Source organism: Pistacia vera, unplaced genomic scaffold, assembly GCF_008641045.1.
Source record: "Pistacia vera cultivar Batoury unplaced genomic scaffold, PisVer_v2 Contig561, whole genome shotgun sequence".
In the NCBI taxonomy this organism is placed as follows: Eukaryota; Viridiplantae; Streptophyta; class Magnoliopsida; order Sapindales; family Anacardiaceae; genus Pistacia; species Pistacia vera.
In genome coordinates, this window is record NW_022196403.1 from 216,809 (window position 1) to 230,257 (window position 13,449).

Below are 13,449 nucleotides of genomic sequence, written 5' to 3' on the forward strand. Positions count from 1 at the left end.
ATGCAAGAGCACCTCTGGTTATGTGTTTTATCTAATAAGGGTGCAATCAGTTGGCTATCAAGGAAGCAAGAGATTGTGGCATAGTTACTACTGAAGCTGAATATGTCTCTGCTGCAGCAGCAGTGAACCAGGCTGTGTGGCTGAGGAAAATGTTGGATGACTTGCACCAAGTGCAAGAAAGTCCTACGCTGATCCTATGTGATAACCAGTCAGCTGTTGCAATGGCAAAGAATCCTGTACTCCACGGCAGAACTAAGCATATTAAGATAAGTATCATGCTGTAGGGAAGCGAACAGAGTGGGGAAGTAACCTTAATGCACTGAAGGGGGAAGATCAGGTTGCTGACAAAATGACAAAGGCATTGTGCAAATCCAAGTTTGAAGCCTTTAGGCTAAAACTTGGTGTTTCCAGCCAAAGCACCAAGTGGAGTGTTGAAGATTGGTGCTGTGCTGGAAGTAAGATTTGCTGTAAGTTGAAGCTGTTTGCTGCTGTGGATGGACGTGCATGGTGCTGTTCTGAAGTTCAGTAACTTAAGTCCTTCTGTATATTTTAGTGTTAATTTGAATTAGTTGACTCAGCTTATTGTAATGAAGTTGTTTGAAGTTGTTAGAAGTGAGTGGTTTAGCTGAGATTAAGTGAAAGTTCGACAGTAGTTGGAACATTGAACAACAGCATGTTATATTCAGTTTTCTGTCAATGAAAAGTAGTCCAGTTTTTATTCATTCTCTCTCTTTCTTTGGACAACCGGCATTTACAAAACACTAACAGTAGCAACTTTAAATGGACACTTCTTGCAAGAAATAAATACCAAAGCTGCAAAGAAAAAAACAGTGGAAGCTTGGAGGGAGACAAGAAGGTTGTTCCTAAATGTGCAGAAACTTTACACAGCTCTCTTCAGTATGTTAAGCGAAAACTGGCAGCAGCCTTGTACCAGGCACTTGTTGCAAAACCGCAAGAAAACAGCTATGGGAGCCTTGTAGAAAAAAGCAAAGGAAGCCCAGGAGCTGGAGAAAGGAAGATGGATCTTAAACTGCAAGAACTTTAGGCAGCTTGGTTCGCGATGCTAAAGCAAAAACTGGTAGCAGTCTCGTGACCAGGTCACGTATGCAAAAACAGCACGAAAGCAGCTATGGAATCCCTGCAGAAAAAAGCGAAGGAAGTCCTGGAGTTGGAGACAAGATGATAGATTCTAAACTGCCGGGAAACTTTTGGAAGCTCTCTTCAGGAGCTAAAACAAAAACTGCTAGCAGCCTTATACCAGGTCACTTGTTGCAAAACACCAAGAGCACAGCTATGGGAGCCCTGGAAATGGAGAAAGGAAGTGGACTCAAAACTGCCGAGCTTCAGGTTGCTCTGTTCAGGATGCTAAAGCAAAAACTGGTAGCAGCCTTTTACCAGGTCACTTGTTGCAAATCAAGCAAGAGATCAGCTGTGGAAGCCCTAGAGTTGAAGAGAAGAAGGTGGATCTAAACTGCTGCATGCTTCAGGCAGCTCTATCAGGATGCTATATCAAAAACTGTCAGCAGCTTCAGACCAGAATTACAACATAGGAAAAGAAATAGTTATGGAAGCCCTGGAGTTGAGAGAAGAATCTGGAATTTAAACTGCCTGAAGATTTACGCAGTCTGATCAGAGTGCTAAAGCGAAAACGTTAGCACCGTTAAACCAGGTAACTGTTGCAAAACAAGCGAGGAGCCAGCAGCCCACAACAGTGGTTCACAAGTCTCCACCAAAAGGAGATGTCAAGCAAGAAGCATCAACAAAAATGGCAAGTTTAAGGATCCCAAGCCCCAAAATTTAACCATTAGTGGATTTGAACCTTCATCAGAAGAGCAGCTAAAAGCAGGACTATGGCTAGAATGAGAAACAAAAGGATATTGTTAAGCAATCAAACTTCAAAACCAAAGGTAATATTCTTAGACACCAGCCCTCAAAAGACAACAAGGAGTATGTTTTGACTACATCGTTAGAGCAGCAAAAGGGGTGTGCAAAAAAGAAATAGCAATGAAAACAAATGAACACAAGACCAAGCCCCCCAATGATTACAAACTCAAGCAGCCATGGACAAGGAGGACAATCCCTATCAAAGGGACAACAAAAGAGTAAGAGTGTTTCAAGTCAAGAGGGCGGTCAAAAAAAATTGATAAAAATACAGGTCCAAGTCATGCAGCCAGCTCCGATATCCATCAAAAGAGCAGCAAAATGGAGTTTACAAGCAAGATAGCGGTAGTGATTTGAGTCCAAATTGATCAAACCTAAAACTAATCAATATTAAAGCAAGAAACAATCACACACACAAAAACAATCTTTTACCGTGGTTCACCTATCCAATGTTGGATAGACTACATCCACGTTGAACTCCGAAATAAGGAGACTCACTGCACTAGGATTATCAACAAAGTTACAAGAAACTACAATCTTGATCTGCTATTCACACAGAGATGCAAACCCAGGCTTAATCACTCTAACCCTTTTACTCTGTAAAATCCTAGACTCTAGAGAACTACTCTAGCCCTTGAAGGAAACGCAACCTTCACCCAAATTCTGTCCAGATTTACAGAGAGATTCCCTAAAGTGAATAAACCCCTAACCCAAGAGATATCTGCTCAATCGAAAAAATACAAGAGAGAAAAAGACCTTGAACTGTTCTGTTGAATGTGACACCATGCTGGAAATGATAAAGTTGACAAAATTTAAACTGCATGTTTTGCCGCCGGTTGGACTCCCACTGTTCATGCAGAAGCAGTTTTTGGTCACTGTTTTAGGAATGATTAAGTGATGTGTTTAGGTGTATTAGGTTTGATTAAATGTAATATTTTCTCCTGCCTATACGTTTATTAGTTGAAGTATTGTGTTTAAATTTCAAATGTGTAAAACCATTAGGTGGAACAGTGGCGGGTGCTTGTATAAATCTATCCCTGTTTTTTGAATCATAAACAGAGCATTATTTTCCAGTATCGGTTCTCTTTCTTTCATCTGTTTCTCTTCTTTGTTTTCATGCAAAACCAACTTGTTCTGCAGTCTCCCTTTCTTTTATACCGTTCACCAGCAAAATAATGAGAGCCGCATGATCTGACTTGTATCCACGTCCAGGATTAAGTGAACCAATGGCAGCGTTCTGTTCCAGAAAAAACGGCACCGTAGGCTTCACAATTTTTCAATAGCAGCCATGAAATCCGTAAGTACACAAAGGCCAGATCCTACTAAACTTACTAGTAGTGGCTCTGGACAAAACGAAATTCACAAGCTGGAAGACATCAACACAAAAGATAAGTTTAGCTTCTAAAAGTCATTTGTACATGAAGATTTATTTTAGTCTTTCTTTTATTCTTTTCATTTGTAGATGGCTCGGGTTCCTCAGGAATAGCTTTATTCATTCAAAAAGTGTATTGTTTAACTGCCTTCCCTTATCAAGAATCAATCTTAGAGCATCTCCAATGGTGCTTTTTATCTTGAAAAGCATCTTTTATATAAATAATTTGGACAATAGATCACCATCTGTTCACAATCAGCGGTACAATTAACCGTTACAACTTTTGGTTTCTTGATTTCCATTAGCTGAAGTTCCTTGATAAGAAGTTAAATCAACAAATTGACTTCAGAACTGACTTCTTATCCGAGTATATAATAATGCTTAAAGCTTACAAAATCCTTCAAAATTCAAGTAAATCTAAGATCAGGAGCGATTTCGAATTTCCTTCTAATTTCTCATTAATGCAACTCCTTTAAGACCTTTTTGCAAGCTTTGGATTGTTTGTGTAACTTTTATAAAGTATGGAATACAATTCAAAAAAGGTTCTTATCCTTCCTTATCAGTGTATGAAATTGTTTTTGCTTCTGGGTAAATCAAACTGATGCTTCAGCTTTATCCCTTCCAGATGCCGATTTAATAGTACAGAATCATACACCTGATTGTATGTGGTTCATGTGATTTCAACAATAATCTCATCAAATCACAGCAAAAATTAAAAAAATAAAGCATTCCAGAAAAGTTTTCTGCATAAATATTTCTGCAATACACAGGAATTCTTAGTACAGAAAACACCAATCCTAGAAGTAGCAATGGATAAACTTGCCAGTGCTCTAAGTCTCATAGATTGATATTATTCACTGCTCTTTCTCTAGCTTTGTTACTAAGGCAAAAAGTTTTCGACACAGAAACTCAAAGTGCAGATACAAATGTTAAATATTTACTTCATGTTTCAAAAAATTTCTCAAATTCTTTTCTATACTAAAGGTACAAGTTCTTTCCATTATTATTCTTAATTTGATGATTCTTGTTATTGCAATTACAGATATTTAGAATCTTATCCCTCGATGAATATATTAATTATATTTCTGATAATGCATCTGAATATATCCCTTTTGGGTTTCTGTTCCTTGCTTGTCCCGTCTCCATCAGTTTACTTTCAAGGATCATATGCAATTAAGCAATTTTTAATGGAAGAATCTTGGAAACTTGACAACGCAGCACACACTAAAAAATTGTCTTGGAGTAAATTCAAGCAAAAATATTCTCAGGTAAAGTTCCCTTGAGATCATTGAGTTTCTACAGGGTTTCTTAATTGTTATAGACAAGGGAAATTGCGGAGCCAACTGAGCTAAAACTCATCATTTCTCAAATTATGGCCAGTAGAATGCTACGTAAAGATTCTCCTCCAGAGCCTTCTCCTGCAGACGAACAAACTACAGAAATACCTCCTACTAAGCGGAATTGCTGGCAAAGGCTTCGTGAAAAGGTTTGTGGCAAAAAAAGTTCTCAGGTTCAAGTTGCGAATGGAGAAAATACAACATCTTCAGGAACTGCAGCGCCTGGTCATAAAAAACAAGAAAAGATTATCAATGGACAACCAGAAAGCAGGTACAGAGTCCCTGAAGAAAAAAGCAGTGAAAGCCATGGAGTTGGAGACAAGAAGGTAGATTCTAAACAGCCGGAAGCTTTAGGTAGCACTATTCAGGATGCTAAAGCGAAAAATGGTAGCACCCTTATACCAAGTCACATATTGCAAAACAAGCAAGAAAGCAGCTACAGAGTCCCTGAAGAAAAAAGCAGTGGAAGCCATGGAGTTGGAGACAAGAAGGTAGATTCTAAACAGCCGGAAGCTTTAGGCAGCACTATTCAGGATGCTAAAGCGAAAAATGGTAGCAGCCTCATACCAGATCACATATTGCAACACAAGCAAGAAAGTAGCTATAGAATCCCTGCAGAAAAAAGCAGTGGAAGCAATGGAGTTGGTGACAGGAAGATGGATTCTAAACAGCCGGAAGCTTTAGGCATCTCTGTACAAGATGCTAAAACAAAACCTGTTAGCAGCCTTGTACCGGGTCACTTATTGCCAAACAAGCAAGAAATCAGCTATGCATCCCCTGGAGAGAAAAGCAAAGGAAGCCCTGGAGCTGGAGACCGGAAGATGGATTCTAATCTGCCAGAAACTATAGGCAGCTATGTCCAGGATGCTAAAGCAAAAACTGGTAGCAGCCTTGTACCAGGTCACTTGTTTCAAAACAAGCAAGAAAATAGCTATGCAAGCCCTGCAGAGAAAAGCAAAGAAAGTCCTGGATCTGAAAACAGGAAGAAGGATTCTAAACTGCCAGAAACAGGCAGCTCGGTTCAGGATGCTAAAGCGAAAACTGGTAGCAGCCATATACCAGGTCACTTGTTGCAAAACAATCAAGAAAATGGCTATGGAAGCCCTGGAATTGGAAACAAGCAGGTGTACTCTGAACTGCCAGACGCTTCAGGCAGCTCTCATCAGGATGCTAAATCAAAAACTGTCACCAGCCTTAAACCTGAACTGCAAAACAAGAAAGAAAACAGCTATGGAAGACCTGGAGTTGGAGAGAAGAAAATGGACCCTAAACTGCCAGAAGATTTACGCATCTCTGATCAGAATGCTAAGGCGAAAACTGTTAGCACCATTAAACCAGATCACCTGTTGCAGAACAAGCAAGGAACCAGCAGCCCTGAACAATTGGTTCACAATGCCCCACCAAGAGGAGATGTCAAGCAAGAAGACATCAATAAAAATGGCAAGTTTAAGGATCCCAAGCCCCAGAAGTTAACCATTAGTGGCTTCGAACATTCATCGGAAGAGCAGGGAAAAGCAAATCTACCGGCTAGGAATGAGAAACAAAAGGATATTGTTAAGCATCCAAGCTACAAAAACGTAGATAATATGACAACAAAGAGTATCGTTGCGCCTACATCATCAGAGCAGCAAAAGGGTTTTTCCAACCAAGAAAATAACTATGAAAACCAAACAAATACAAGAGCAAGCTCTCCAATGCTCACACATTTTAGCAGCCCCGGACAAGGAGCACAATACCTGTCAAAGGAACAACAAAAGAGTTATGTAGCCAGCTCCGGATACCCATCAAAAGAGCAGCAAAAATGAGTTTACAAACAAGATAGCAGCTATGAAATGCATCAGGACACAAAGGCCAGATCCTATTAGAATTACAAGTAATGGCTCCGGACAAAAGGGAATTCCCAAGCAGGAAGACATGAACACAAAAGATAAGTTTAGTTTCTAAAAGTCCTTTGTACATGAAGATTAATATCTTTCTCTCTTTCTTCTATTCTTTTCGTTTGTGAATGGCTTTGTTCATTTATCGGTATATTGTTAGTATTGACAGGATTACATTGACTTATATTTATGATATCAATTTGGACACCAGATCACTATTTCATTTCATATGCATCTTTTATTTTCCGAACAGAGAAATGTATTTGGATTGTACTGCAAGCAATCTCATAATCATTTGCATGCTCTTTATATATGTTTTCTGCCATATGATCTTGTTGAAGTTAGTCTCCTTTCTTAGCCAACCAAGTCTCTAGTCAGTGAATTTTCATTACTATTCAATGAGAGACTTTAACTGTTTCAACAATATCTCTTTTGATTTCTTTGTTTTCTAAAGCTGAATGTAATAATCAGATTTGTCTCTTCCCCAGCCCTTTTTACTGGCATGTGACATGTAATGTAGAAAGTTTTTGATACAACCACCTGCAGATTTAAATCAAACAACTCCCAACCAGTAATAATTCTCACACAATTCAGTCGACACACAATCAATCACAACTCAAGACACAAATGAATCCCTTGCACTACTTTTATTAAACAGAAGAAATGGATGAAAATAGAACAGATGAGCATTAGAAATATCCTAACACCCTGGCATTTCGAGAAGCCAGGAGCCTCCACTGTTTTATCAACCCAAAATCAAAAGTGTCTTTGCACTACAACTCTCCCTGAATATATACTAATTCCCTTTTTCCACAATTACCCTTACTCACACAATTTGTATTCTCCAAAACCGAATCCACCCCCAATGACACCTGTACTTTGTGGTCCCTCTGCCTTAACAACCTTTCTAATGCTTTTTACGCCCTTTAAGGGTGTAGACTTTATGCACTGTCGGCTTATCAATACCCCCTCCTTGAAGATTCACCTTGTCCTCAAGGTGAAATTGTGGGAACTGTAATCGGATCACTTCATATGGTTCCCAGGTTGCTTCAAAATCAGGTAAATGCTGCCATCTGATGAGAACCTCTTTAGGACCCCAGACAGGACGCCACAAGAACAGTATGGTTGGACCATTAATTCCATATCTTCAGAGAGTGGTCAGGAAGGGGTTGGATGGGTACCGACTGATGTAAGCTCCTCTTGAGCTGAGAAATATGGAATACAGGATGAATGCGGGTGTGGCAGGCAGATCCAATTTATAAGCCACTGGTCCTATGCGTTCCAGAACAGGGTAAGGAGAGTAGAAACGGGGGCTGAGTTTCTCGTTCATTTTTCGGGCAAGAGACTTAAACTGTAGGGCTGAAGCTTCAAGAAAACTGAGTCACCAGGCTGGACACAATCATCTCGCCGGTGAAGATCAGCATTGTTTTCATGCGAGTTTGAGCGCCACTAAATTGTCCTTAGTTCTCCCAATATGGCATTACGTTCTGTCAGTTGGACATTGATATCTTCCACACGGATGGACAGTCTGTGAAATTTAAAAGGGTGGGAGGATCTCGTCATAGAGGGCTTTGAAAGGCGTCATTGGATGGACCCGTGGTAGGTTGTATTGTACCAATATTCTGCCCAGGTAAGCCAGTTAGGCCACTGACGGGGGGCTGAGCACTACAGAAACAGCGAAGATACGCTTCGAGGCACCTATTGACCCCCTCCGTTTGCCCATCGGTCTGCGGATGGTAAGCCGAACTAAATTTCAGAACAGTACCGACAGCCTTGAACAACTCTTGCCAAAAGACTCATAAAGAGTTTATCTCTGTAGAAACAATGGAATTGGGAAAAACCGTGTAGACGGACCACTTCTTAACAAATATGGGGCGACATCCTTTGCATTGTATGGGTGGCCGAGACTAAAGAAGGGGCTGTACTTGGTTAGACGGTCAACGATAACAAAGATGGTATCCACACCCTTTGAACGTGGTAGTCCCCCTATAAAGTCATAGAGATATCCTCAAACACCTGTTCTGGAATGGGAAGAGGCTGGAGGAGTCCGGCAGGTTTTAACGACGACTGCTTATTCAGTGACAGGGGGTACAGGTTTTAAGAAGCTTTGTATATACCCGAATACCCTCCCAGTAAACTACTGAGATACTCTTTTGTAGGTTCGGAAGAAACCCGAGGGACCTCCAATAGGACTCTGATGGAATTCGTTCGTAAACTGGAAACAAATCGGACCCTTTTGGAATAACTAGCCTGTCCTTATAGAATAGGCAGCCTTTGTTGATTCGATAGTTGGGTGGCTAGAAGAGTCAAGGAGAAGATCCTGAATGATTTCCCTGAGTTTCGGATCTGCTTGTGCTTCCATGGCCATCTCCTCAAATCAGAAAACTGTACCGTAGATAAGGCTGAAAGGTGTGCCACTTCCGTTCCCATCTTCTCTTTGGAAAGAGGCATCTTGCTACTCGGTTGGAAGCCCCTGGGTAGTACGAATGTCAAAGGTAAAACCCATAACTTGGAGATCCATTTGTGTTGTTGGCAGTTTTTGATCGTTGATCGTTAAAAAACTGGAGGCTGCGTGATCAGTTTTGATAAGGAATTTTCTGCCCAACAGATAGTGACTCCATTTCCTAACTGCAAAAACAATGGCCATCAAATTACGCTCGTAAACCGATTTCAACTTAGCTGTAGGGGAGAATGCCTTGCTGAGAAAGCTATCGAGCGAGACTGCTGTACCAAAACAGCCCCGAGACCTCCTGATGCACTGTCTGAATTTCAAAGGGGCGTGTGAAATCTGGAACTGCTAAAATAGGGATGGTAGTCATGGCTTCCTGAGTCTATCAAAAGCTGATTGAGCTGAATCATTCCAAGTGAAAAAGTCCTTCTTTAACAACTGAGTAAGGGGTGAGCAATTGACCCATAAACCCTTTACGAACCTCTGATAATAACCTGTCAGCCCAAGGAAACCTCTCAATCCCTTCACATTTACGGTCGCGGCCAGGATACCATGGCTTCAATCTTTTCGGATCTGCCTTAACGTTTCCGAGACTAGGTGACCCAAATATTCCAGCTTAGATTGGCCAAAGGAGCACTTTTTCTGTTACCACCAGATTGTGTTCCTGCAAAATCTGAAAGGTGACTTGTAAGTGCGAATGTGTGTGGTTAGGCAGGGGCTATACACAAGGATATCATCAAAGAAGACCAGGATAAATTTACGGAGAAACTGGCTTAAATACTGAGTTCATTAAGGCTTGAAATGTGGAGGGTGCATTAGTGAGGCCAAAAGGGAGAACTGGCTTAAATACTGAGTTCATTAAGGCTTGAAATGTGGAGGGTGCATTAGTGAGGCCAAAAGGCATCACAAGGAACTCGTAATGCCCCTCATGTGTGCGAAAGGCTGTTTTGGGAACATCAACCTCTCGCACCGAATTTGATGATACCCTGACTTTAGGTCCAGTTTAGTGAAAATGGTGCCCCGGATAATTCATCAAGTTTCTTCAATGGTAGGTATTGGGAATTTGTCGGGTATGGTAATATCGTTTAATGCCCTGAATCCACACAGAATCGCCAACTTCCATCCTTCTTTTGACCAATAGAACAGGGCTGGCATATGGGCTGACGTAGGTGGATAATCCCTGCAGACAACATTTCCCCAACCAACCTCTCGATTTCATTCTTTGAAATACGGGTATTTGTAGGGTCGGATATTGGGTGGTTTGGAACCTGGGTGAAGTTCTATGGCATGGTCATGGGTCTACGGGGTGGTAATTTAGGATCTGGTCAAACAATTGTGGGTACCTGTCTATTAATTCGATTACCGGGTCAGTTTCCTCCTGTATTGGCTCTCCTTCAATCCTATGGACCCAAATTCCACCACATACCCATTTCTGGCAGACGGAGAGTCCTAACCATAGTCTTCAGTGATACCTCGTCTTTACCAGTAGGGGATCCCCTCTCAATTTCACCTTTCCCTTCCCAGTCAAACTCTATAGTTAATTCTTGCCAATTGGCACTCACATCCCCCAAGCTACTCAGCCATGTAACCCCTAAAACCACGTCTGCCCCTTAATTCAAAAGGAAAAACTCTTGCTGTATTTCAATTCCCTGTAGTTTCAACCTCACTGCCTTACAAATTCCCTTTCCCCGAATGGTAATCCATCCCAACCATTACTCCAAAAGGCTTCCTTATCCACCTTCAGCCCTAACTTTTGTACGACCCCATGGGACACAAAATTGTGGGAAGCCCCACTATCCACCAAAACACACCCCTTTCATTCCCAATCTCCCCTGTAATTTCAAGGTTTTTCCCGAAGAAATACCCACAATGGAGTTCATCGAAAGGGCTAGAGATTTACCTTCACCGTGGGTTTCTTCGTCAGTTTCTGTTCCATTCTCCGGTGGGTGGGTGCGTCGTGTATCCAGGAGTAAAAACACCTGCAGAGACTTGTTTTTACATCGGTGGGTTTGGTCCATACTTCTCGTCGCAGCGGTAACAGAGCCCACGCTCTCGCTTATACTACATATCAGCATCAGAAAGCCGCCAAAAATTATCAGATCGGTTGACGGACCCCACAGACTCAGTGACTTCTCTTTTTGTTCGGTGGTTTTGTTGAAGTTTGACGTTAACGATGAAGGATCTGGTGGTCTTGCACTGAAGGTCGACCAATTTGTTCTTGGGAGTTCCGGGTTTGGGCGACCCGTGAATAAGGCTCCCCAGACCATTATGTTTCTAAATGGCTTGGGCCTTTGTTTATCCAATATCCAATTCCTCTCCTCAATCCTGTGGGCTTGATCCATCAGCCAAAAAAGTATTTGGCTGAGACAAACGAAGCTCAGCTTTTATATCTTCTTTTAAGCCATTCGCGAAAATTCCCTAAGCATTTCATCACCCGGTCTTTCAATGGTGCTGCACTAGATTCGAATTGTTCCATCTAGCGGTAAATGTCCCTTGTTTCAAGGCCACTAAAGCCCATATGCTGATCCTTTAAAAGATGGTCGAAAACGGTCGATCAAGGCTATTTTGAAGGTTTCCCCCAGACTGAAAAGGTGTTCTGGATTCGACCCATTGATACCAGCTTAAAGCTCTTCCCCCATGCAAACTGCTGCTGCTTCCACCATTTCTGTCTCTTGGAAATGATTGATGGTGAAGTAGCGATCGCCCTGAAGGACCATCCAAATGGATCTCCATAAAGATGGGTAACTCCAGCTTCCAGTTGTTTCTTTTTGTCTTTCCCACTGTCTTCACGTTTGAACCTTATCTCTACTAGCACTCGGCTCTGCCGATAAAGAAGTTTTCTCGTTCTTGTTCTCTTCTTCCTTCCCTCTCTTCTCTCATGCGCATTAACTCCCCCATTTCTGTCAAATATTCTTTCACATACCCATGTCAATTTTCAAGGATCCTTGTCTTCCTTTACTGTATTCATCTCCTTCTCCACATATCCTCCTAGTTTCCATTTTGGATTTAACCATTCCCCAACTTGGCTTTGATACCAATTGATACAACCACTGCAGATTTAAATCAAACAACTCCCAACCAGTAATATTCTCACACATCAATCACAACTCAAGACACAAATGAATCCTGCACTACTTTTATTAAACAGAAGAAATGGATGAAAATAGAACAGATGAGCATTAGAAATATCTAACACCCTGGCATTGAGGAGCCAGGAGCTCCAGTTTTATCAACCCAAAATCAAAAGTGTTTTGCACTACAACTCTCCTGAATATATACTAATTTCCTTTTCACAATAACCTTACTCACAATTTGTATTCTCCAAAACCGAATCCACCCCCAATGACACCTGTACTTTGTGGTCCCTCTGCCTTAAAAACCTTTCTAATGCTTTTTACGCCCTTAAGGGTGTAGAATTTATGCACTGCGGTTATCAGTTTTCTATACCTTTTATGCAAGCAATTGATAATCGGATTTGTCTTTCCCTAGCCCTTTTATGCAAGCAATGCATCAAAAGATAGATCTTGACTAGAGCAGGAAAGGAAAGAAAAAAAACAAAAAAAAAAAAAATCCTGCTTGAGATGGGTGAAATGACATCAAAGCATCAATGAGGCTCCTTGTAACTCTTTACTTAGTATAGTTTAACTTTAGTTACAAGAACTTACTAAGTTACGAGAAAAGAACAAAGATACAAATCAATAAAGTACAGAGAATTTTCCTTTTCCTATGAGGAAATCAAACTGATAACATCTGCTTTACTGATTTATAAGGATATTATGTTAAAGTATGCTGCACCAAATTTGGCTTAAATATGTGTGGACAGAATAATGAAGAAATATTTTTCTTCTGGGTAAATAAGAGAAAACTTTGTGTAGACCAATCCTAAAATATGTCTCATCTTAAGGTCATTTGCAAAGAAATTAAGCAATTTTAGAAGAATCTTGAAACTTGACAACACAGCAAACACAAACCAATTGTTTTGGACTAAATCCAAGCAAAAATTTCTTTCAGGTAAAGTTCATTGAGATTATTTTGTGCAGTGTTTCCTTATTTTAAGACAAGAGAATTCTTATTGATCGCAGATTCCAAACTGTGCACATGCGCACCATTTCTGAAACTATGGCTGCTAAAAAGCATAGTCAAGAACCTCCTTCGAACAATTAGTCGATCAGTGAAACTAAGGAAACTCAAAAGCTTCGACCTTATCCTGCAGACATTCAGCCTATCATTGAAACTGAGGTGACTCAAAAGTTTCAACCAGATCCTTCTCCTTCAGACATTCAGCCGATCATTGAAACTAAGGCAACCGAAAAGCTTCAACCAGATTCTCTTCCTGCAGACATTCAGCCGATCGTTGAAACTAATGCAACCGAAAAGCTTCAACCAGATCCTCCTCCTGCAGACATTCAGCCTATCACTGAAACTAAGGCAACTTAAAATATGGCTTCTACTAATTTTTGTCCTGCTCCGGTAGACAGTCAATCAACAACAGTGAAAAATTCTCAAGATATGGCTCCTAATAATTTTCTTTCT

General features: G+C 40.9%; 1 protein-coding gene across 1 annotated transcript; it reads left to right on the plus strand.

Annotated features, from left to right (window-relative positions):
• Window positions 1-1,104: 1,104 nt before the first annotated feature.
• LOC116108294 lies at window positions 1,105-6,395 on the plus strand. The gene is made up of 3 exons (XM_031394546.1): window positions 1,105-1,398; window positions 1,625-1,768; window positions 4,575-6,395. Exons 1-3 carry the CDS (start codon window positions 1,105-1,107, stop codon window positions 6,393-6,395), a joined length of 2,259 nt encoding a protein of 752 aa, XP_031250406.1.
• Window positions 6,396-13,449: the final 7,054 nt, after the last annotated feature.

Excerpts from the sequence above, each read along its gene's own strand:
- LOC116108294 (XM_031394546.1), top strand. The coding sequence starts at position 1,105 with ATGCAAAAACAGCACGAAAGCAGCTATGGAATCCCTGCAGAAAAAAGC. Across the intron at positions 1,399-1,624 it reads TGGTAGCAGCCTTTTACCAG|TCTGATCAGAGTGCTAAAGC; the intron begins GTCACTTGTTGC and ends AGATTTACGCAG. Across the intron at positions 1,769-4,574 it reads AAGAAGCATCAACAAAAATG|ACAAGGGAAATTGCGGAGCC; the intron begins GCAAGTTTAAGG and ends TAATTGTTATAG.